General features: G+C 37.9%; 1 protein-coding gene across 2 annotated transcripts in view; it reads left to right on the top strand.

Moving 5' to 3' along the window:
* The first annotated feature begins 8201 nt into the window (after positions 1 to 8201).
* The window catches only part of SSBP2 (single stranded DNA binding protein 2), a 423889-nt gene continuing 407641 nt past the window's right edge, over positions 8202 to 24449 (top strand). For both annotated transcript variants that reach the window (XM_069085038.1, XM_069085037.1), the window contains exon 1: positions 8202 to 8357. In XM_069085038.1, coding sequence (XP_068941139.1) covers positions 8296 to 8357 — 62 coding nt within the window. In that variant the 5' untranslated portion in view covers positions 8202 to 8295. The remainder of the gene's footprint in view (positions 8358 to 24449) is intronic.

Below are 24449 nucleotides of genomic sequence, written 5' to 3'. Positions count from 1 at the left end.
TCAAGGACCTTTAGGAATTTGAACCTGGAACCCTGAGAAATTCAGGTGAAACTATATTTAGTGTGCTCTTATACTATACATTCATGGCGTTTTTCTACCTTCTGCCTCCTAATCAACTTAAAGGATAGGCAGTCAGAAAATTCTAGCTTGTTATGGCAATAGCTGAAATACACTTGTCTGATAAAAGATTCTGGCTGTGAATCTGAGTAATTTGAAGGTGCTTCCTAATGAAGTAGACACTTAAACCCTGTATATTATTTCTTATTTGTGCTGTCTATTATTAATATAAAATAACTGGCTTCATAGACATAAATTACTTAAATATTCCTTATACCTGAGGAAGTAAATATCTAACTGGTTTATCTAACTGGCTAAAGACATTTGGATTTTTCCCCCCTTTGCCTGTGATGTAGGGAACTCCCAAAATAAAAATTCACTTTACCAATGCAGACAAGTAACCCTGTAATTCCATCTGAAGAGGTTTAATGGTTTTAATAGTCTCACAAATTCTCTATAAAGCCAACCATATTATATGAATAGCAGAAAGTAGCGGTTTGAAAATAATGTACAAGTTCCTACTATATTAGTAGTAGTGTGTGTCAGAGAAGTTGATCCTAAATGTTATAGAATTCAAAGGCTCATCTTGGATCAGATAGGAAAATTCACTCTATAGAACCACCTCTTCAAATTTTTAGAGATTTAGATCCTAGTCTAATTAAGTCCTCAGATCAACTGCCCCACCCCAGTCAAAGAAAATGATAAGTTGCTTCTAAGGTCTTAATGAGATGTAGATACTTCTCAAAGACCAAGCAGAGGCTTCAACCTAAGTGTGAAAAGTCTTTGGTTACTTTAAGAAATCTTTGAAAATCATTGGATGAATTGGAATAACATTGCTAGGAAGTTGTATTGATTGGTTAAGAAAAGGTGGTTACAGCCTGTAGGCTTTCATAAAAGGAGGGAGCTAGTTCAGATTTGAGCCAGCAGAAAGGAAGTTACATTCCAGCTAAATTCTTGGAGAAGGAATTTACTGGGGGTGTGGAAGGACTACAGCCCTAAACCTGGGTTTCAATCTCGGTCTTTTTTCTCCCCTTTGATCAGAGGGGAAGTTCACCTTGTGACCTTCAGAGGACTTCCCATCTTCCTAACACTTTTGTTGCTGCTCAGTCATGTCCAACTCTTTCTGACCCCATTTTGAGTTTTATTTACAAAAATACTGGAGTGGTTTGCCATTTCCTTCTCCAGTTCATTTTACAGATAAGGAACTAAGGCAAAATAGAGTTAAGTGACTTGCCCAGGGTCACATTGGTAGTAAGTGTCTGAGGCCAGATTTGAATTTGGAAAGATGAGTCTTCCTGACTCCAGGCCCAGAATTCTATCCACTAAGACACATAGCTGCCCTTTCCTAACATCACCAATAACAACGACCCAAAGCAAATATTCTAAGTATTCTAGCACAAACACTTGCAGAAGCAATATAAGTTAATTCTTTGATCCCCTTGCTCTCTAATCTTCAGTTCATTTCTCTCTCCCCTCTCCTCCCATGTACTTGTGGGAGAGTGTTACAGCCTTTTGGGTTTTTTTTTTTTAGCAATTTTTCTTGTGCCACCTTAGTAAAAACCCCTTTCTAAGTGAGACTGGCCATATGATATCAACCAATAGCAGTGTGTTTTCATAAGTCAGAGTACTAGAAAGATACGACCACCCCAACTGGTGTTTCAATAAACCCTGTCTTTGACTGAAAGAAGGCTTGGGTCGAATTCTTTCATGGCAGGACCCTAGTCATTTGCCTTGAATTTTGGGGTTCCCAGAACCCTTACACCTCAACACTTAGAGCTGGATTTCTGAACCTAGGGTCCCTAAACTTTTAAAAAATACATTTTGGTAGCTATTTCTATATAATTAGTTTTCTTTGTAATCTTACAAAATTTTATGTCTTTAAAAACATTCTGAGAAAGGGTCCATAATATTTCACCAGATAGTCATAGTCCATGACATAAAATGCTAAGAATCCTTGCCCTAGAACTCTGAAGGGAGATGTAGCTAGCTGTGCTGAGTGAGGTAGGGTGGAGGTACCAAGTCTGGCAGTGGGAATTGGAGTTTAGAAAAGTCACTCCTGAGTCCATATATGCTATACTAGATTTAGAACTGAAAGAGACCTTAGAAATTTAGTCAACCCCATTCAATTTATAAATTAGCATACCAGGGTCCAGAGAAATTAAGTGACTTGCCTAAGGTACCTTGCCTAAGGTAAGTGGCAGACTTTAGATTGCAACCCAAATTCTGACTCCAAATCTAGCACTCTTTGATAATACTTCCTCATATATTTTTTTTATCAGTACTGTTTTATTTAAAGAAAGCTAAGCATTCATTCAACAAACATTTTGGGGGCATCTATTCTGTGTAAGGAACAGGCATATCAAACTTCATAACAATAAAAAAAAATAGGTGCCCTATACCTTCTATGTAACTGTTCAGAACTAAGAAAGTTTATAGACTATCCTACCTAACCTCATCACTGAGCCCTTATGAATAAGAAATTTTAAAAAGCAGCTAATTGAAATGAATTTTTTAAAATCAACAATCTTCAGCCTCCATCAAACCAATTCTGAAATTCTCCCCTATTTTCTTTACTTTTCTATGACTGCATATTATGATGATTTGTTATAGTGTGTAATACATTATAGTGTGTAATGACACCAAGGAAGGTTATTTTGGTACAGGGTAGCATGGCAGTTGGTGAATCTGACCACATCAGTGTGCTCTCTCTAAGAATAATGTTCCATAAGCTATTTTGAATGACATCTCATAGCATGTTCACATTTTTCTATTGAATAGTCACTTTTCAAAGAAAGAGGTGTGGTTTTTGTGGTATAGTAATGGAACTTGCCGTTAGAAACAATAAATTCCACTGGGTTTACTTCTGATTTTCTGTGTTTAAGACAAGTTAATTGACTTTTCTGGGACTCAGTTTATCCCTCTATGAAAATCTAGTTAATAGGGGTACTATGAATATTAATGAATAAATCAAAATGCTCTAAGATGAAAAGTACTATGAGTATAATGAGGAATTCTGTTATTATTTATGAACGAATAGGTTTTATGAAACAAACAAAATATTTATGTGAGAAATATTCTTAGTCTAGGAATAAACAATATTTGATGGAAAGTCAGGAAGGTTTTCATTATGTTTATTTTACTTTTATTCTTTCTGAATGAGTAGCCCCCTTAATAGAGTACCCCGACTCCAACAAATGCAAGCCCTTTTATACAGCTTCCATTTGAAATTCCTGCCTTGTTCTCCATTGGCTAAGTTGCAACTCCCCCCAGACTGTCCACATCATGCTCCCCTCAAACAGTTTTCAAGCATGTGCACAAGCTTCCAACCCTCTACCTGATCAGAAGCCTAGATTGGCTAGATCACAGCTCTGATTAGAACCTGTCCCCTCTGACCCACATTCTGCTCTCACTCAAAGATAGGAGTACTTTAATCTTGTGGAAACAAAATTCCTCACATCATTTCCCACATTTAAAAGACTTGCCTAAAATTTAACAAGGGATATATTTTTATGCTTCAAACAATTTTATTTTTGAGCCTATTGGGGTTCAAGAGTAGATTTGAACTCAGGTCCTCCTGCTTCCAGGGCTGATACTCTACCCACTATAGCACCTACCTTCCCTCATACTTAAGTTATTTTTAAGAAACTCATTTTCAATGACTGAAAAAGATTACTCTAAGTCAACAAATCTAAAGAATTAAGATTTTAAAATAAATGTATGCAATTAAGATAATTAAATTCATCATTAGTCTATATTTAATAAAGTGGTATGTCATCTATATCTATATATCTAGAAAAGTTTCATGTTTATCATGCTTTGTATGAAGGCAGACATTACTTAATGCATTATTGAAATTATATGAAAAAGAAAAACCTACATACATATATGTACAAATATACTAAACATTTACTAAATTATACTAAAAATTATACACATATACATGTATTTGTACACATTTATATGTCATCAATTTAGAGTTCAGATTGTATGGTATAATGCAATGGCTATTTTGAAATGATAAAGATTTCCAGGAATAAGAGGCGGGTTCCTGAAGAAACAGTTCATGCATACTGAAACAAAATAAACCCAAACATTTGTTGAGTAAATGTGATGTTCTATACCTGGAAGAAAAAAGTTTAAAAATATCAACCTCAAATGGCCCATCCTGTGGCTTAGCTGGTCATCATTCCCCATACACAAATTCCATTGCTCTTCACATAGGTCCAAAGAAGTAAGCAATATTTTGTGAGCCACTAAAAAAAAAAAAAAACTCCAACAACTCTAAAATACATCATTAAGCTTTAAAATATCCCATTCCCCATGCCCTACCTCCCATTTAAAAAAAAAAATGAGAACAAACAAAGCAAAGGATCTTCAATCCTGGTTCTGGGATCTCAGATTTGGCTCAGTATATGTGTTTCAAATCTCATTAATTACAATATTGGCCCCATGAGATGCAGTTGCTGCTGCAAAGAACACTCTTTGTACTCAAAATGATTTGAGCAAGGGCAAAGAAGCATTTTATTTACATGTGTAAACACTTAAAGGAAAACAAAACAGACACATTCAACTTTATGAAACTACAGAGATGTTTTAATGATAATTTATTTGATTACTTAAGCTTTAAGATTACCATACACTGTGTACTTATATTTTTATTTTGTGTATTTATTGTATGATAACATTCTTATAAAGGTAACTGTGACATTAACTTGGCAAGTTCTGAACTAAGACCTTTTAGCATTTTGTTCTTTCCAGATACTAAGACCAAATTGTTCTGAATTCCATATCCCACTGTGCAGGTCTGTAATTTATTTGTTTTGGGAATACAAGAAAATGTGCCACTACCCAAAGGCCTCTGTACATGTACCAAATTTGGGTCAAAACCAATAAAATGAATAAATTAAATAATGGCCAGTAAACATCCCTTCCATTATTCTTTCTCCTTTTCCCTACCATAAAGTTCAAAAGGTAAGCAAAAGTGACTGAACCATTTAGGAAATAATGGATCTGAAGCTGTGGATACATGTTGTTATGTATGGTAAAATCTTGTATATATCTTTATATGTTTTGGTCATACAGTCATCCACCATGGAAAGTTCATACAACATAATCAGTCCCCACCCTCAGGTTGGGGATCAGCCCAGGCCTTTGATCCTTGAGTTTTCACTTTTAATTGTTGAATATCAGATAGATGTCATGAGTAGAGAAGGAGAACAAGGGGAAGAAGAAGGAGGAGTCTGAGAAGGACTCTGATGATGATGATGAGGAGGAGGAGGAGGAGGAGGAGGAGAGAATTCTCATATAAGAGCTACTCTAGATGGATCTTAAATTAGAGATTAGGAAATCCCTGGGAAAGAAAGAGCTCTCCCCATTCCCCCTTCCAGGCTGTTTCAGGACTCTGCTTTTTTTGCCCTACTACCAGCCACTCCCTTTCCTATCCCCTTAATTCTGTTGGCTTTTAACTACAAAGATCAGTAGTCCCTCTTATGAATTGTGTAGTTATACACCATGAGTCAGTTAGGATTCTGCCCAATCCAGCTTAGCCCAACTCAATTCAACCTTATTCTAGTTTGATGTCTCTGCTCTTATAACCTGCTTTTAGGGTATCTGACCCTGGAGGTAGTTTCCATTTATAACATTATTACTTGATCAATCATTATTTAAAACTATTAAAGCATTTTCCTGTATTAGCAAGAGGTGCCATTTACCACAGATTGGTTCAGCTGAAATGTTCACTGTCTGCCATGAAGATAGTCAAAATATATGTACCATGGTCTTTGATCATCTGCACAAACATGACTTAAATCTCAATTTCTCTGTCTCTGTCTCTCCCTCCCCTTTCCCCCCATATCCATATCTAGGTCTGAGGGCAAAGACAGTGGCTAATGTGGTTTCTAAATTATTGAAAACCAGTGGGCTTTTTGATTTTCAGGGGAAATAATTTCTTCTGCAGGTATAGGCATGAGGATGGGATGGCAGCCAGAACTCTTTTTCCTGAAATCCAAGAATAATAGCCTATAGGGTTCCATGGCTGATGGACCTGTAGGTTAAACCCATAATTTTCTGGATTGGAGCCAATGGAAATCGAATATTTGAACACTGGTCAAATAATATTAACTTGATGATAGAATTTGAGGAATCAGTAGATGGCTTAAGAATTTGGAAGTTTTGGCCAAAAAATGAAGAGGGAGTTACTGGTTGATCTACCTCATTACATACAGTAATCAAACAGGCCATCAGAGATATTGAAAGATCTTCATATTCTTACAAATGGGCAAACATTTTTCTTGGAATACTTCTTATATTGTCAAGTGAATGTGATTTTTCGCCTTAGTTTTATACTTTTGCCTGTTTGCATATTTTTGCTTTTTTTCTACTATTTTTTCTTTTTCAATGTAATTGGGTACGTTACTCCCTTATTTTTAGTCTTATTCTTAGAGATCTCCCTGCTTATTTAGAGTCAGCCTTGCTATGACAGAGAGTTGATTTTCCAGCCAAGAAGATGAGTCCCACTTCTCAAAACTTATTGGCCCTGTGACCCTGGGCGATTAGTGCTCTAGAAACTCTCAAAAAATTCTGAGTTACAGAGAGGGAATTTCCTCATCTAAGAGCTTTCTATATCAGTAAGATAACAAATGCTGATCCTAACCCTATTCTCCTTTATGACTATGCTATCCTTGATTCAATTCTATTCCTTTCATTTTTCTTCATTTCTTCTCTCCCCGCCTAGTTTCCTTCTTTTCCCTACTCTCCATGTACTTGGTCTTTGTTATTTCCTATTTCCCAAGTCTGGTTGATTTATGCTTGGTGGAAGGCCTCCCCCCCCCCCGATCCTCTTCACTTGCCCTTCCTTACCCTTTTATTGCTGTTTTATTCTGGTCCCTTCCTGCCAATCTTCCCTACAATCCCATTTCTTTCAGTTCTGTCTATCTCTCCATGCATTTTTATGTCCATGCAGAGTGCTTAAAGCTAGGGATCAGGAGTAGCCAGGGCTCCCCCCCCCCCCCCGTCCGTAACCCCTCCCCTCCCCCCACCCGAGGAGCAGCAGCCTCTTCTCTCCGGCTCCTTTTGCACATTTGCACCCAGCCTCATTTCCAAGCCGGGGATTTCAGCTGGGGAAAAGAGAGATCCGTTGGGAATTGGCTTGTTTTGTGTGTGTATGTTTTAAACTTTTCCCACATATGCAAAAATATGATGAGCTGGGTGGTTCCAGAAAGGGCGATCCCCCCTATTTTTTGGTGGTGGTGGGGGCTTTTTGTGAGCCCAGTTTCCCACTATCCCGGGCCTGGCCCCAGAGGTCACCTCGGGGGCTCTGGTGGCTTCGGCCACACCTGGGGCCCAAATTCACGCCTATGTGTGAGTGTTTGGGGGGGGGTGTCATGGGGCCCCATCACAGCCTCCCGGGGTGGAGGGAGGCGCCAGGCAGGGCCCTAGGAGGCCTCCGAAGGCCTGGGACGAGGCTCAGGGCTGGGGGGGGCCAGAGGTCAGCGCCCAGGCTGGGGGGGAGGCGCTGGCGGGAGGGGGGGGAGTCACGCCCCAGGGCAGCCGAGGCCTCCGGGAGCAAGGCTGGGGGCGCCCCCCTGGGATGGGGTCGGCTCCCAGAACGGGCGGCCTCCTGGGTGAGGGGGGAGGCGTTCATCTCCCGTTTCCTTGCTCCCCCCGCCAGTGTTCCTAGGGCGCAGCGGGGAGCCCCGGGGGTGGGCTGGGGCCGCGTGTCTGTCGGGCGCCCCAGAGTCTGGGGGCCGCGTCCGCTCCGGCTCCGCCGGCTCCTGCCTGCGAGACTCCAGGCCGCACTTTCCCCTCCTCCCGGCGCCTTCTCTCCAGTGAGGAGCCTCGCGCGGGCGGCGCGGGGGGAGGGGCGGCAGTGGAGGGAACAGCCAGTTGTTTAAAATCCTTCTAGAGCAGTTTCTAATTCCCCCCTTGCGCCGGGGTTCGGAGGGGGAGGGGGAAGGAGAGAGGGAGGAGGGAAGGAGGAGAAAGAGAAGGAGGGAGGGAAGGAGGGAGGAGACGGCGGCTTTGGCTGTTGCCGCCACCGCGCGCTACAGAACGTCGGGAGAGGTGGGGGGTGGAAGCTGTCAGTCTCGCCCGTTGCCTAGGCGAAGGAGGCGGGGTCCAGGCCCGGGGCGTCCAATGGTGGGGGTGGCTGCGTGGGTCGCCATGGGGACGGGGCTGTTCCCGGGGAGGCTGTGATGGGTTGACAGGTGCGTGACAGTGGGAGCTGCTCTCGGCACAAGCATGTACGGCAAAGGCAAGAGTAACAGCAGCGCCGTCCCGTCCGACAGCCAGGCCCGGGAGAAGTAAGTGTCGTCTCTCCTCTTTACCACCACTCCCCACACCCTCTAGCCCGCACACCCCCACGGGGGTGGGATGGGAGGGGGAAGGGTACGAAGTGGGGGGGGGATGGGGGTAGTGGCTGCTTCGGAGGCACTCGGGCGAGTAGGGCGGCAGTGGGGGGCTGTCGAAGGAAGCGACTGTGTGTGTCGGGGGGTGGTGGTGGGGATGGAAACTTGTTTGGGTGATTGAGGGAAATCATCCGTTGGTTTATCTGCTCACAAAGTAACTTTGCAGCAGGGCTCCAGGGCTGCAGAGACTAAAAGAGCAGCCCTGGGGTGGGGGGAGTGGAGGGTGGAGGGCTCTGCACCTCAAATCGGGGTGAGGGTGCGGGTATTCAAGAGGGAGATGGGGTATAGAGGTGAGGACCGGGTTGGGGTAAAGGAAGCTTGGGCGGGGAGTGGGAAGGTACCGGGAGGGTGCAATAGTTCTGGGTGACGGGGCTCAGGAGGCTGGGAAGGGGGGGGGGGGGCGTGCTTGGGCGGGGGGTCCTGGGGAAGCAGGGGTGGAGGGAGGAGGGCAGAGGGGCTGGCGCTTGTCCTCCGGGGCCGGGCAGGCTGCGGTGGGAAGGCGTGCTTAGAAGCAGGGTTAAGGGGCAGGTAAGAGCCTGCTGGCAGGGGTCACATCGTGGGAGGAGAGGACTGGGCAGGAGATGAAGATGTTTGGTCAGGATATTGGGGGGAGGGGGGAGATCATGCTCTTTCTCTGCCGACGTCCTGGGGATGTTCTGTATTTGAAAAACAAAACAAAACATGAGGAGGTGGGGTAGGGGCTAAGGAGAGAAGGTGGATTATAAGTTTGGTAGTTTTTTGTTTTTGTTTTGGAAGCCCGAGTTAACTTGGGGAGGGGTCGGGCAGGGGGGAAGCATGCCTTTGGGAGGAGGAACCTCCTTGTGGAGGTTGTTAGTGTTTTTGCCCTCACGTAGCAAACCTAATTCTGCTGCCGGTAACCGAGAACTTTTTTATGGAGACTTTATGTCTCCCAAATGTCAAGGGAGCCGCGACAGCCCCGGCTTGGGGGGTAGGGGGGAGGCGGCGGCAGCAGCAGGGGTGGTTGTTGGCGGAGAGGTTTGCAGGCTGGGGGAAGCTGTTGATGTGGAGTGGTGTTGGGGAAGGTGGGTGGATTTGGAGAGGTTGGCAAAGCGGGATTGTAGCGGTGACTGTGGTCGATACAGTGTAAAGGGAGCTGTTTGTTGCAGCAGTGGGGTGCAAAGGGGTGCAGGCACCCTGGGAGCGTGAAATGCAAGTTGTTGGAACGGCGGATGCTTATGGGAGAGTGCATGTGCTATTGGAACGGGAGGTAGCTGGGAAGAGGGTTTTTTGGTTGTTGTTGTTGTTTGGTTTTTGAGGGTAAAAGCCCTCGCCTTAGGGAAGAGCTGTTTGGTCAGGGTTGAGGGGGAGATACAGGTGTTCGCTCCAGCGGTGACTGAAGAGAAGTCATGTAGGAAAAGAGGGCCCCATGACTCGTGGATGTCAGGCTCTATAAACTGCGCTGCAAGGTTGCTGCCCGCTATTCACATGTACTCGTAAGGTTGATTTGAACGTTACTAAAAATGAAAAAAAGAATAGGTGGCTGTTGGTAAAGAGGAACAGACCCTTCTTTTCTCAGGGTTGAGTGGTGCAGGGATAGAATGGTAGGTGATCGGTAAGCGCCCCATAACCCTCTTGGTGGGGCTATTCTGGTGAATGCCGTACTTGATAGGAACTCAGGCCGGAGGTGAAATAATTTGGGAACAGCTAAGGAAACGTACTTTAGGTGTTGAGCCGAAGTTAGGGCATAATAATCGTAGCTGTACAAAGAAAGTGGAAAGCTCAGATGTGACTGAGCTTCCCTCCCTAGCGCAGCCTTCCCCTGAAAGTTTCCTTTGCCACAAGGATAGGAAAACCTAAACCTCTTGCTGGCAGCAACATACACAATTTCTTATGGGAGCTCTTAGTAAAAGGCCTTAATGTTAGAAAAACATTAAGAGAGTGCCTGCCTAAAGAGATGCTACAGTTTTCGGTGGAGATATTTTTTGAGTAGCTGTATGTAGAGCCTCTTGAGGTAGTAAGCCCACAAAGGAGCCCGGGCATATTTAACAGACAGCAGTTCCTGAGATTGGAGTTAGAAACAACCTATGTTATGATTTAATCAATTGATTTCAATACATGATGAAAAATACTTGTTTGGAAGTTTGTTTTCGTTCATTAAAACATTTGCCTCTGTGATGATTATACAGTATCTATATTTTATACTCATTGGGGGCGAGGGACTTGATCAGTTTTTTGGCATTATTTCATTTGTCTTATGGAATGTATGAACTAGGAAACAACTTGAATTATATTGAGTTATCAGCTATGGACTCCTGCAAAGGAATGCATTTTAGATGCATCTAATCTATACTCTGAAGCATTTGTGAAATTTTCCTTTTCTGAAGTTTTCATTCTTTCCTTTTTATTTCCCCCCTCTTTCAAGTTTTCTCTTGTTACACTATACAAATAAACATTTAGTAAACTTTTAATACATGAAAACAAACATTGATTCTAGTTAGTTTTGCTGTTGCAACTAGCTTAGTTCTATAGTCCTAAGTAATAACTACCCTTGTAAGCAAAGTTATGGGGGGCCTGCTAGATGGTGCTATTTGATTTAAATACATTCCTTCTCCCATTCATTGCAATTGGCATCAGGAATTCTGGCCTTCATGAAGGAATTTGCTTTCTGTACTAAATTCGGGTGGGTGGGTCACTTTTGAACTATTGACAATGACTACTGCAGAATGTTAATTTTTATTGCATTAATTTTTAGCTGAACATTGTTTGGAACTGGGGAAAAATAGATGACTGTGGCAATTTCTGTTTTAAAGCATATACCTAGCTGTCTTTTCAGTGAATTTTTAGTTGATGGATTAAGCCTACACATTCAGTTTCCCCATTCTCTAATTTGTGATTGAATTTGGATTTTTCCAAATTCCATAAAAGTATAACATAAAAATTATAAGTATACTTCCATAAAAGTATAACATAAACAATTCCATAAAAGTATAACAACTTTCTTAGGCTGAGAATCTGAACTTCTGTTGGAGAGTAGAGATGTTACCAGACTTCATTGGTAAAGGGTGCTTTAGCAAAGAAAAATATCTTGCTTCAGTAAAGGTAATGTGTACTAGTCCTGATCCTAGATTTAGGTACTTCATACATAGTATGGATAGAAAACTTCTGAAAAATGAGTTCTAAACATGAGTATGAGATAAAGGAAATGTTTTATAATTTGCTGAGAAGCATATTTTCTAACTGGAGTTTGCAACATTCGTGCTGATAGTGAATAACTGATAAATGCATATGCATAGTTATGTTTTCTTTTCCTTCAGGAAGTCTCTATTTGAAGCACAGTACTTAAAACAAATTCATAGGCTTTAAGGTCAGAGCTTCTTAAGTTTGTATAGTTTAAGTATGAAACTGTAGCCTCTCTACTAAACGTAGTAAAGGGTAGGATTTAATTAATATGTGTTTTTTTCCTACAGTAGATTGAATTTACAAAGAGGTTTGAATTAGTCCTAATTATGTTTATGTGGTTAGAAATTCTCAGAAGATAAAAGAAACAATAATTGTACCATAATCTTGATTCTGCATTAGGAATTTATTGGGGAGAATATCAAAGGACTTATATGAGTGCAAAAGTTGTTTTTTTCCTAGTGATCACAAAAATAGTCAGCATTTTTATTCTTTTGCAGTATTCTTTTAGAGATTCCTTACTCTTAATTTTTTTATTAGATCTGTGATTTCATCTGTGTGGTGGAGGAGCCCACTTACCCATAGAGGTCATCAATTCCTTTGCAATTTAGTCTTTAGAATTGTTATGTCACTCACTGAGAGATTCAGTGACTTGCCCAGGGTCTCTCCTGTAGGGATCAGAGGTGAAACAAACCTTCAAGGCTCTTTCTAGTCTTTGCACCATACTGCTTTATTAAGTACTTATTTAATTACTTTATAAACACTTGATGTAGGGTATAATGTTACAGGATGAGAAGTTTCAGACTTTATACAAATTGTAGTAATAAGGGTTGGTCTGATGTGACTATACTTATTGCTACTCAGTAATTCATACCATAAAGTTAGGTGTAGTGGAAACACTTCCCTCGGCCCCCCCCACCCCCCCATCCCCAGATTTGGAATCCCAGGCACTGGTTTGGGTATATCACTTAACTTCTTTAGACCTGTTTCTCTATCTGTAAAATGAGAGAATAGGACTAGATGACCTCTCAAGATCTCTTTATGGTCCTAATGTTTATATCAATGTTGGTCTGGTCTTATGGTTGTGATGAGAAGGTTGGGATGTGTGTGCTGGTTTTATTTTTTTAAAGCAATTGGGGTTAAGTAACTTGCTCAAGGTTACACAGCCAGTTACTTTGTGTGGGTGCTAAGTATCTAAGGCCAGAACTGATCCCTGGTCTCCCGACTCCAGGCCAGAGTTCTTACTCACTGTGCCACCTGGCCTCCCCTATGTGTGTGCTGGTTTACAGGGTGACTCTTAGGAAATTTCAAAAGTTTGTGGAAGATAAAGATGGAAACCTAATAATGAGGAATCCCTATTTATTTTTGAAAATGTTCCAGTAGCTTGTAGTAGGGGTCTGATAGTAAGAAATGTGATATTGTCCTTTTTAATCTTAATATCAGATATAAACTCTAACAGTATTTATGAAAGAGTATGGTAATATTATTATAGGTTTTAACTTGTTTGTATTAAGTCATACTGGAGCCTAAGACTACATGGCAAATTTCAAATAGATGAGTAGAATGTTCACTAATTTAAATCCTTTAATATGACTTTAATTTGAAAGTATAAAAGCATAGGTAAATGAATCAGATACAAAAAGAAACAGAACCTTTTAGAGTAATTTCTCAGATATGAAGTTGTAATAATAAAATGATACATTTAACTTGAGAGGACAGTTTTGGGGAAATTCTCCTTTTTAAGTTGTGGTTCTTTTAATTGAAAAATCTAAGACCATATCCCGGTGTTTAAATGTTACCTCATTTAAAGCAAATACTGTAGCTTGTTAAATTCATTCAGTTTTTGAACCATCATTGGGAGTCTACTTTGTAACATTATAGTGTTGGTTTTTATTTAGTTTTATAGCAAAAAATTATTAAGTGAAATGTTTTGGATATATGTCAAATTATGCAGAAAATATTTTATTCTCTCCACAAGAAAATATGTTTATGGTTAAGTCTGGCATAGGTTACTTCTTAGATATGACTGGTGAATTAATGGATGACAAGATTTCCAGAGCTGCAGAAATCTAGTTTGACAGAACTGAACTTGTACTTTAAAAAACATAGTAGTTTACCATACTTAGAAACAAAATGTCATTCCATCCCTGTGATTTCTTGAATTATTTTTTAACACAAGACCTTTCTTTCATATATTGCTTAGGTTGTATTAGAAATGACATCCTTGATAGTTGAGAGTTTTTTAATTTGTTGAATTTCTTATCTTTCTTTGAAAAAGACCATTTTGAGGGATTTTTTCATGTGTTTCCCTAAAATTAAGTTCAGAAGTATGATATATAAATTATTAAAAAAGCTATAAAAAGTCAAATTATTTAGGGGAAGGTTTGTGGTGAATCCTTGGAAGATAGTAATATTGTTATGTGTTTTTGCAAAGCTATAAAGGAAAATATACCCTTTTCCTTTCCTCCTTTCCATATTAAAGGTTTATTCCTCACTTTCAAAGCCAGTTTGCCCCATAAAACCAATTCAGCATGAAAAAACACATTAAATTTTAGTTGCTGCGCAATAGTGGACCAAATGTGTCTTGCAGCTTCAAACATAGGAAGAAAATGGAATGAATTTCCCCCAAAATTAGAACATTGTACTTGGGGTAGTGGAAGAATTACTCTGGATGGAGAATTTATTGCAACTTCATTTTAAGGGCCTAAATTCCGGTGCAAAATGAAAAAAAAAATCTTTATAATAGCGAACTTTACCAATTACTCCTTCCCTGTCAGAAAAACCATAAAGGCACATTAGCAATTCAGCTTATTATTGGCTGATAGGCCTGGAATATAAAAGAAATTAAACTCAGCATAAAAGAAATTATGCATATGAGAACCCAGACTCAAAACACAAAAATTGAAGATATACTACATAATACTAATACTGTATATGGTGCTCACTATTGTCAAGTACATATTTGCTTTGACATTGGTGGAAGAAGGTCTAATTAAATATTTCCAGACACTTAGCATTTTGTAAGCTAGTTTTTTTTGGAGGGATGATAGGGTAAAGTATATTTTACTAATAATTTATGATTTTTCTCCCTACCCCCTTCTTTCCCAGAAGAAGGATTAAAAAATGGAATTAATGGTGTGGAAATAAAATACAGTTGTGAAGAATTCGGAAAAAAAAAGATTAATGTTATAAGCGGTTTGTTTTTCTGTTTAATGTCTAGATTGTGTTCACTTATTTGTCTTTATATGTATTTAATTTTCTTAAATAACAAACATAGCATTGCATTGACATGCACAATTTACGTAAACTCTACATCTCTGGATTAGTCTATATATGTAACTAAATAACCTGGGGATATGATAAGTAAATGGCTATATTCAAACTTATAAAATGTGTTAATAGTAAAAACCATTTATTTTTTAAGTGAATTTTATGTTCATGAAAGGGTAGAATGATACAGGCAATTACTGTGCAAAAGAAGTTTCAAAAATTGTATTTGTTTAGTTATTAGTCTGTATTTTAATTTTATATAGGTTTCAATTAATAATGCTACTTTCTTATTATGGCAAAGTCACTTTCACAGTTTTCCCTTTTAAATAACTTAGTTTATCTGTACAGGGTGTTTTCAGTTGGAATCTTAAACATTAGGACAACTTAGATAACTTTTCTGGCAGAGTCTATTTGAACTATTATCTTGATAACCTCACTTTTGAAATTTTATGTTAGTTTTATTTATGAGAACATCATCAAACAAACAATTCCATACAAAGAAAATTGTAGAGAAAGTGTACTATATTCTGTTTTATTTTACCCAATTTATGTACCAGCAAAAATTTAATAGTTTAGTCTTTCATTATTAATATGGTCTTTAATTATTACGCTATTCTAAGTCACATAGTAACAGACCACATATTTATACAATGATTCATCTTAAAAGATATTTATAAAAATAGAGAAATTGAAAAATGCCTTTTCATTTTTGGTTATTCATAGAAAATGTATAATTGCATTTGCATTGACAGTAAGTAAAGGAAGACAAAGACTGAGACCAAAATTGTACTTTAACCTGAAGTGTAAAGATATTTTAAACAAAAATCCATTTTGGGTAGCATGGAGCTTCTCCTTAATTAATAATAGGTAACATTTATTTAGTACCTTAAAGTTTGCAAAGTGCTTTACATATATTATCTCATTTGATCCTCATGACAATCCTGTCAGGTAGGTGTTTTATTTAGTGTGTAAGATTACCTATACTGATGCAAGCAAAATACATAAGAAATTAGTAGTTTTGCTTTTTAAGATTTAATGACTTTTAATTTTAAAATGATTTAAAGAATTCATTCATGCTTTTTGGTAAAAGATATTGTTTAGATAGTTGTAATTTATGATATGCTAAAAGTTTGAAGATACAATCAAGGAATATTATGATATGTTAAAAATTTGAAGATACAATCAAGGAATAGGGATCATGTTGTCTTCTTAGCGAAAGGTATCATGTAACCTACTACAAATAGGTTACAACAGGTCATGATTATCTCTAGCTCATTTCTTGCCAGTATTCTTAATACTTGGTAATGGAGTCAATCCTTAACTGCTTGAAAAGAATTGGACATAATATAGACATTTAGACATCTAGCAATCCTCCCTTTTGTGTCAAGTATGATACATTTCAAGGCTAATGGTAACTGAGTAGAATTGGAGGATGGTTCATCTTCCAATGATTTCATGACTATCAACTTCATATTGCTTCAATAAATAACCAAGTAATTATTATTCTGGTTTTTCACTCTTAAGTGTAAAATTAATTTTAAAAAATTTCAAGTAAATAGTTTTTAATGTATGGCATGTAGCTTCTAAAAATGAAATTATTCTTGGTTGCAAAGATTATATACTAAGGTATATGTATATATATAAAAAAGGGAACTTTATTGGGATGCACAAAAAGGATTGAAGATTACATTTAAGGAAATGAATGGGTTTATAATGAAGCTTGAAGGATTTAAGTTAGCTATATAGAAATACTTTGAATATTAACAATGATTTATAGCTTGACTATTCAAATGATTGATGTTGGATTTAACCTTTTTTTTAAAAAGTTTCTGATTTAATATTTATTAGAGACAACTTCCCATCCTCCATGTCTTCATTAAGTTCTGTACTTTCATGGAGTGTAACTGTGAAACTGCCCCAAATAAAGTCTCAAAAGAGGTTAAAAATCAGCAGTAACGGGGGCGGCCAGGTAGCACAGCAAGAGCGAGCACTGGCCCCAGAGTTGGGATGATCTGGGATCGAATTCCTGCTCTGATACTTAGCACCACACCCAGAAATAACTGGCCTTGAGCAAGTTACTTAACCCTGATTGCTTTAAAAAAAAAATCAGCAACTTTACCTATGCATAGCTATTAACTTTAGATCTTAAAAGAAGGATCTGCCCAGGAGTGGATTTATTAAGGCTCCTAAAGATGTGACTTTTCACAACTCAGACTCCCAGAGCTTGAAATGCTTGGAATTTAGGTTTCCAGGAACACTGTCAACTTTTTATGCATGTACTTATGAAGTCATAGAGAGGCAACAACGTACAGTGAATAGAGAACTGGTTTTGGAGCCAAGAAGATGTAGGTCCAAGACCTGTCTCTGATACATACTAGCTGTGTGACCCTGAGCAAGTCACTTAACCACTTAGTGTTCTAGGCAGATCTCTACAATATAAATTACAGAATGTGGAACTTATTGGTATAGAAATTCAATTGGTAGAGAAAATTTCCTCCCCTAGGAGTTTCCAGTACTGGTGAAATAATTTTCAGTCTGTATCCCCTTATTTATGAAGTGTGTGAAACTGCATGAACTTTTCTTCCACTGCCTGACTCCATCCATCCCCCTTTTCACTTCCTTTCCTGATGCTGGTGACCTCCAGCTAACATGGACTGCTTATAAAATTTTGGAGTCAGACACAAAAACAAAGTATAGGATTGGATGATGATAATTAAAAGGTTAAAAAAGCTTTATTTTCTTCTCTAATTCCTATTTTCCCCTTTGAGTTGCCTGTTCATTTTCTTCCTATTCATTGTATGGCTGTCACAAGATATGACATCTAGAGAGAGGGAATTTTCTTAGAGCTACATGCGGCCCAGGAGCAAGTGTGACCAAATTGAATTCTTTTGTAATAGTTTCTTGGGTAATTTTGACTACTTTTCTTTTAATGTAGCAGTAGTACTGTTTTACTAAATCTTTGAAATTAGCATGTGTAGGGCCATCAGCTTCATGCATTTTCACTACTGTTATTAGGATGTTTTTATTTTGGCCTGGAATTTTTTTTTTAAAGCAATGACCAGTTTGCTTTTATTCTAGAACAGAGATGCTAGAGCATTTTGTCCTATGGATCCTTTCTTTAGATTAAATTTTTTTTATTTTTCTTTTTTTCTTTTTGGTGGGCAGTTGGGGTTAAGTGGTTTGCCCAAGGACACATGGCTAGTTTTTGTGTTTTAAGAGTCTGAGGCAGAATTTGAACTCAGGTCCCCCTGGTTCCAGGGCCGGTGCTCTATTCACTGCATCACCTAATCTCCCCCAAATTAATTTTTTAAATGCATAAAATGAAGAAAAAAAACCCATAATATTACAAAGGAGACCAAAGTGAAAATAAGGATTGTTTTCCCCATCCAAGCTCCTGGATCCTAACACAGACACACACACACACACACACACACACACACACACACACATCCATGGATCCTTTATACCATCTGTGCAATCCATGACAAGAATCTCTGTTCTAAGAAATGTTGTCAAGGTGATACCTTAGTAAGGATTCAGAAGGAAATATATTAAATAAATTCACATTTTCCTTCTTTATATACTTATATCAGACCTTCTTCTATCAGTTCTCAAGCAACAAATTTAGGTTTGAAAATTTTTGCTGAGTTTACCTGGAATTATCATTCATGGGTCTCAGATCAATCATGAAAACTAACTTAGGTTCAAAGACTCAAGGACCTGAAAAATTATGGCCATAAACATGTTAGAATTCTGTTAGTTTATTGATGTTCTTCACTTGGCTGTTGTTGCTGCCATCAGATGCATGCAGTGTTGCTAAGTAATTAATAAGGTAAAAAGTCCTGGTAGAAAACTTGGGGGATGGTAATTGTTTAGATCAGTAAATTCTGATCTAAAGTAGATTCCAGTGGATTTATTGAAACTTGTCATATTGTTTTAGTTTATCATATGGGACAGCGTTTGGTAACCCAACTTACAATAAAGGTCTTTATGGAAATAATAATATTTTAAAATAATTTGAATGAACAATAAGGAGTATGTATAGTATGTAGTTTGATATTCTTTCATCTAAAGCATCATACATTTGAGAAATCTTCTAAAATAAGTTACTGATAAGTTAATAGGTACTAGACTAAGAATTCAACATTCTGTCTCCAAATAGTTTGAGTTATTACCTATGCTTAGTGTCTGCTTCATAACCATGTGTAACATGATTGTATTAAGTCAAATTTCTTTGCCTAGTGGTCCACTATCAATACATAGTAATACACTTATATTTATGGACTCTGCATATCTTATTATTTCTCCATTGTGTCTACCTGCTTGGTTTGGCAGAAACTATACAAAGACATTGACGTGAATCTGTTTCAAAGTCCTTCTAAAGCCTCTGCTCAGAGTAGGAATAAGACGGAGAAAAGACTATATTTGAATTTTAACTGCAAACTAAAACCAAACTGGAGAATCTAATTTGGGGTGCATTCTCTAATGAGATCAACATATGATTGAAGGATGTCCTTTCATGTGTTAAAGACTTGATCACATTTACTTTTCTACAATGTTCATTTTATCAGTGTTTTCATCATTTACTGAACTAAATGAATAATCAAAACAGCAAGTTTTACTTTTTTTTTTGACTGGACCTATACAGGGAACCAGGTCCTGCAGTGAGAGAAAGTCTTCCACTAATTTAGATTGGGTTTTACTCTATGATTAATGGTTTTAGGGAGTTGACTAGATACTGACACATTAATTTCCTTGCCAGGGTTCACACACTGGAGAAGGATCATGCCAGGACTTGAACCTGGGTATTCCCAAATCTGAGGACAGCCTACTGTCCTCATTGTTTTGTTTTGTGTTTTTGATTGGTATATCCTAAAGGTTTATTTAAATGTAAAGAAACTGAGGCACAGATTGTTAGTTATTTATCCAAGCACAAGTACCAAGTTAGTAGTGGCACCACATGGAATGTACTGAGGATCTTGTCAAATCTTTTTTCTTCAGAATTTAAATAATACTGTCAACGAGTAATTCATTTTAAATTTAATGGTTAAGTTTTGGTGAAACTTGAATATGTCTGATGAAAATCTTTTAGTTTCTTTTGACTTTTCAAATACTTGAGGATTGGTTATACTTTTAAGATTTTCTGACATATCCTCACCCTTTGATAGGACAGAATATTGTCATAATTTTTAGTAAGTGGGAATTTAACTAGTTTAAGTAAGATATTTTTAGTATGCAGAGCCTTATTTAAGCAGAAATAGCCAGTGTGACTGGTTTATAAGCAATCTTTAAATTTATTGAGTTTAACAGCTATGGACACTGACTATACCTTGTTTCCAGAGAAAGATACTTTCTAAATAGTTGCATTTTGAAAGATGAAGATCTGTCTTCTGGAAGGGGAAAGGAAGTGGGCAATGTAAAACATTGTCAATGAATCCCTGGATTTCCTAGTAGAAATGATCTGTGAGCTGAGCTAGAGATTTAAAGGGCTGTAACTCATAGTTACTCTTTACTTTTGGTGATAAACTGGGAATTATGTAATATAAGTATGTATATGGCATAATTTACCTAAGGTACCCAGTTGTTCTGGTCATCCTCTTTTTGGAGGGAAGGATTAGAAAGGGTTGTAGTTACAAAGGGTTTTAAATTTTTATTGTTTCTGACTTTTTTTCTTTCAATTTTTCATTTCATTGTGGATAAACTATACAATCTCTAAAAAATCCAGTCTCCATTCTCTAGTTATTTCAAATTCATGGGGGAACATTTCTCCTTCTAGGTTTTTTGTTTGTGTTTTTGTTGTTGTTTACTTTGTGGCTTATTGTTTTCTCTCCTGGTTTAACTTCCAAGGTGTATTTACATGCAGTGAAGTTTTGAGGTTGCTGGTACTTCAATATTTTTTCTCTCGATGATTAAAATACATTTCCTTGTGCTGACATTTAGATGAACTTAACCAACAGTCTTGTACATTTGGAGATGTTGGGAGCTATAAAAATATTTTGCTTGGAAAGGTGGCTGCACAAACTTTTTAGTATATTTAAGCAATTTTTGTCAATAGGGAACATTCAGGTAGAGGGGAGACTTTAAGCCCTTGATGGGACCTCTTTCCTTCCAATGACAATGAGTGCCTTTAAAAAAAAGAAAAGGAAAGAAAGACTGAGTATCTCCCAAGTGTTTTTTTTTAAACCTTATTGCTTAAATTGGTGAAAGATCATTTATAGAGTAATACAGAAAGTGAAGGTTGGATTGCTTGGAGAGTTAAGAAAAACCACATTTTAAGTTGGAACTCATATAATATACTTTTTTTTTCTCTTATGCATATGACTCCTGGAAATATATATCTAGCTCTAGTCTTTCTTGTTAAGTTTAGTGCCACAGCAACAGCCAACTGCACATTGAACCTTTCAGACCGAATGTCACATGACATCACGACATCATCAAGTCTAAAATATTACCTTTCCCCTCATATCCATCTCTCTTCTGAACTTCCCTATTATGATTAAAGGCACTGCCATTCTTCTAGTCTTGGGTTTGTAACTTTGCATTATCATCATTTCTTCATTTTATCTCACAAGACATACCCAATTAGTTGCCAAATCTTGCCATTTCTATCTCCATAATCTCTCTCTTGATCCCTTTCATAATCACACAGCAACCACTATGGTTTCTGCCTTCATCACCTGGATTGTGATGGTTTCTGAGTTGATCTCTGGACCCCATCTCTATCCAAGTCCAATTCATCTTCCCCGCAGCTACCAAAGTCATTTTCCTTGAGGGCAGATCTGGCCATGTCATTTTCCTGTTCAGTAGGTCAGGCTCCCTGTTGCATCTATAACTAAGTAGAAGCTATTCTGGTTGACTTTTAAAGCCCTTAATGACGTTGGCCCTACCCTACCTTTCCAGACTTGTTTTACCTTACTTTAATTGTCCCACTTTGGTTTTCCTTTCTTCACATAGCACTTGTTCTTCCTTTGTTGTCAGTCCCTTCCTCCTTCCATGCCTAGAATGTGTTCCTTCCTGTTAGTTTGACCTTTTAGTATTCCTTGCTTACTTTAAGAGAGTACAAGAACTACCTTGTACTTGATGATTCTCTCCCTATATCCCTTCCCCTCAAGTGCTTGTGCCCTCCATACCTTGTTCTAATTTCCTATATATTTCCATATGTATGTGCTGTCTCCCTTAGTAGATGGTAAATTCAGGTAAGAAAGGGACTTTTTCTTTTATGTCTTTGTATCCTCCATGGCCTATAATATAGTTGGTGCATAATAAATTCTTGTTATTTGTTAATAGAATTGAAGTATATTAAGAAGTCTGATTATTAGATTTGGGTCATTAGATCCAAAGAGGTCATTTATAGAGAAAGTAATGTTTGCTAGTTACCAGAACTGTTACTAATTTTATTTGGAATTATTGTTCATAGTTTACCCTCATTTGAAATAATGGGTATTGTAGCATATTTAGCCATTAGAAAAAATACGATTTACAGAAAACAAAACCAAGACAAACTGAAAAACCTTGAGGTTCAGTAGCATGTCCAATTTCTTTTTTTGCACATTTTATGTAGTGAAATGAAATTTGCATTGTAGGTCTGTTTGATGAAATTGCCCTATTTTGGAGATGGCATTAATCTGTAACCATGTTAAAAATTTCTGAAGCTCACTAAATTTTTTTTTCCTTGGTTGGAAATAGTGAAGAACTGATCTGTAAGTAAAGACTGGTTCAGTAAGTTATAGAAGATTATGACACAAAATAAATTGTCATCACAAATGAAGACGTTTCAAAATTTAATTGAGAAGAAAAAAGTACTAAACTACTTCAATATGATTAAAGTTCATTTATGTCTTATAAACACATTAAAGTAATATAAGCAACATATGATAAAATAAAGATATTTTACTCTTATTTTTAGTGCATGTTCTGATGCGCTGACTGATAGGAACTGTAATTTGTGTAAAGCAGCCATTTTTTTGTATTTGTGATTTTGTGTTCGTTAATTTGAAAAAAAATTCAAGAAAACAATTTTTAAGATTACACAAAGAGAGGGCGGTATCAGAGCCATCATTTACTTTGTATATAGTTGGTGCTAAATAAGTATTTGAATGAATTTGATTGATTGTAAAGTTACAAAAACCTTAAATGTAGCAAAGGCAATATCTTGTAACATAAATTTCTAAGAGTGCAATTCTGCCTAGTGCAGCTTTCAAAAAATAAGTTTTTGTTTCTTTGAGATGATAACCAAAATCAGGTTTTGACTCTTCAGGCTCCTGTTGACCTTAATATCATGATGCAGGCAAAATCCAGTTTCAAAGTGATGTTTATCTAAATATTCTCCCAAGTTATACACATGACCATGGAGAGACACTAATTTTGGGTGTTGCCCCTCCCAATGGATTTATAAATGGCTCTTTGTTCTTAAGAAGAAAAAAAAAAGCATCTTCTCTAATTTAAAGGGTAACCCTTGCTATAGATGGATTATGTAAAAAGGGGGGGGGGGGGAAGGCCGGGAAGGACATTGAATGAGTTTCGGTAATTGGAGTCCAACCAATTTGGAAGCAGTTATTGACTCCTCCTATTTTTCAAGGTTTTTACTGGAATAGTTACTGGAACTCCTGAAGTGGATAAGTACTTTTGCCTGAAGCTTACTGAGACAGCCAGGAAATCCTTCTCCCTTACTTGGCCACAGACCTTCATTGTGAATCAGCCAGTGATTTGGTTGTCTTGGCAATTCAGTGGGGTTCTGCGATCACAATTGTGTGATAGTAAATGCACCAAACCTACTGCGTGCTGAACAGAGTGCTAGACACTACAGGAAAGATAGTTTTATATCAAATTTAGCCTCTGCTGTTAAGGAGTTTGTAATCTGTTAAGGCAGATAAAACACAAAGACATATCATATATAAGAGTATTAGGGAGTTACAAAACAAAGTACTGTGTGGGGATAGGTTACTATGAAACAAAGAGTCTTAATTAATAAAGAGGGTAGGTTGTTACTAATGAGGGGATTGTATAGGAAATGGAATTTGAGTTGGGCTTTAAAGAATGGGTTGAAATTCAAATAATCCTAGAATTGACTTGGAAGGGAAGGAATCCAGCCCATCTACCAAAGAAATTGCTATGCTTGAAGACCTCCAATGGGGAGGGAGTGGGGGGGGGAGGTAATGCTCCACCTATGAGAGGGTTCATTCTACTTTTAGACAGTCCTAATTCCTGATATAAAGCTGGAATCTACCTTTTTGCATCCTCCCAGGTTCTTTTTCTGGGTCCAGGAATAACAAACCTTATTCCTCCTCCACAGCAGTCCATCAAATACTTGATGGCAGCATTTGTCTCCCATGAGTTTTCTTTTCTATATTGAAATATACCCAACTTCTTCAACAGATTTTCATATGATGTGGACTGAAGGCCATTCACCATCTTAACTGACCTCCTCTGGTATTCTCTGTCTTATCCATATTCTCCTTAAACCCTGTTACCCAGAACTGAGGGTAATACTACAGATGAGATCTGTCTAGGGCAGAATTCAATGAGACTATCTTCCTTATTCCTGGAAGCTGTCCTTTTAATGTAGCCCAAGATGGTATT

This window comes from Petaurus breviceps, unplaced genomic scaffold (assembly GCF_028583685.1).
Source record: "Petaurus breviceps papuanus isolate PSGF00001 unplaced genomic scaffold, PetGlider_PUasm1.0 175, whole genome shotgun sequence".
Taxonomy (NCBI): Eukaryota; Metazoa; Chordata; class Mammalia; order Diprotodontia; family Petauridae; genus Petaurus; species Petaurus breviceps.
Note: the sequence above shows the minus strand (reverse complement) of the source record. Positions and strands in the feature narration are given on the sequence as shown.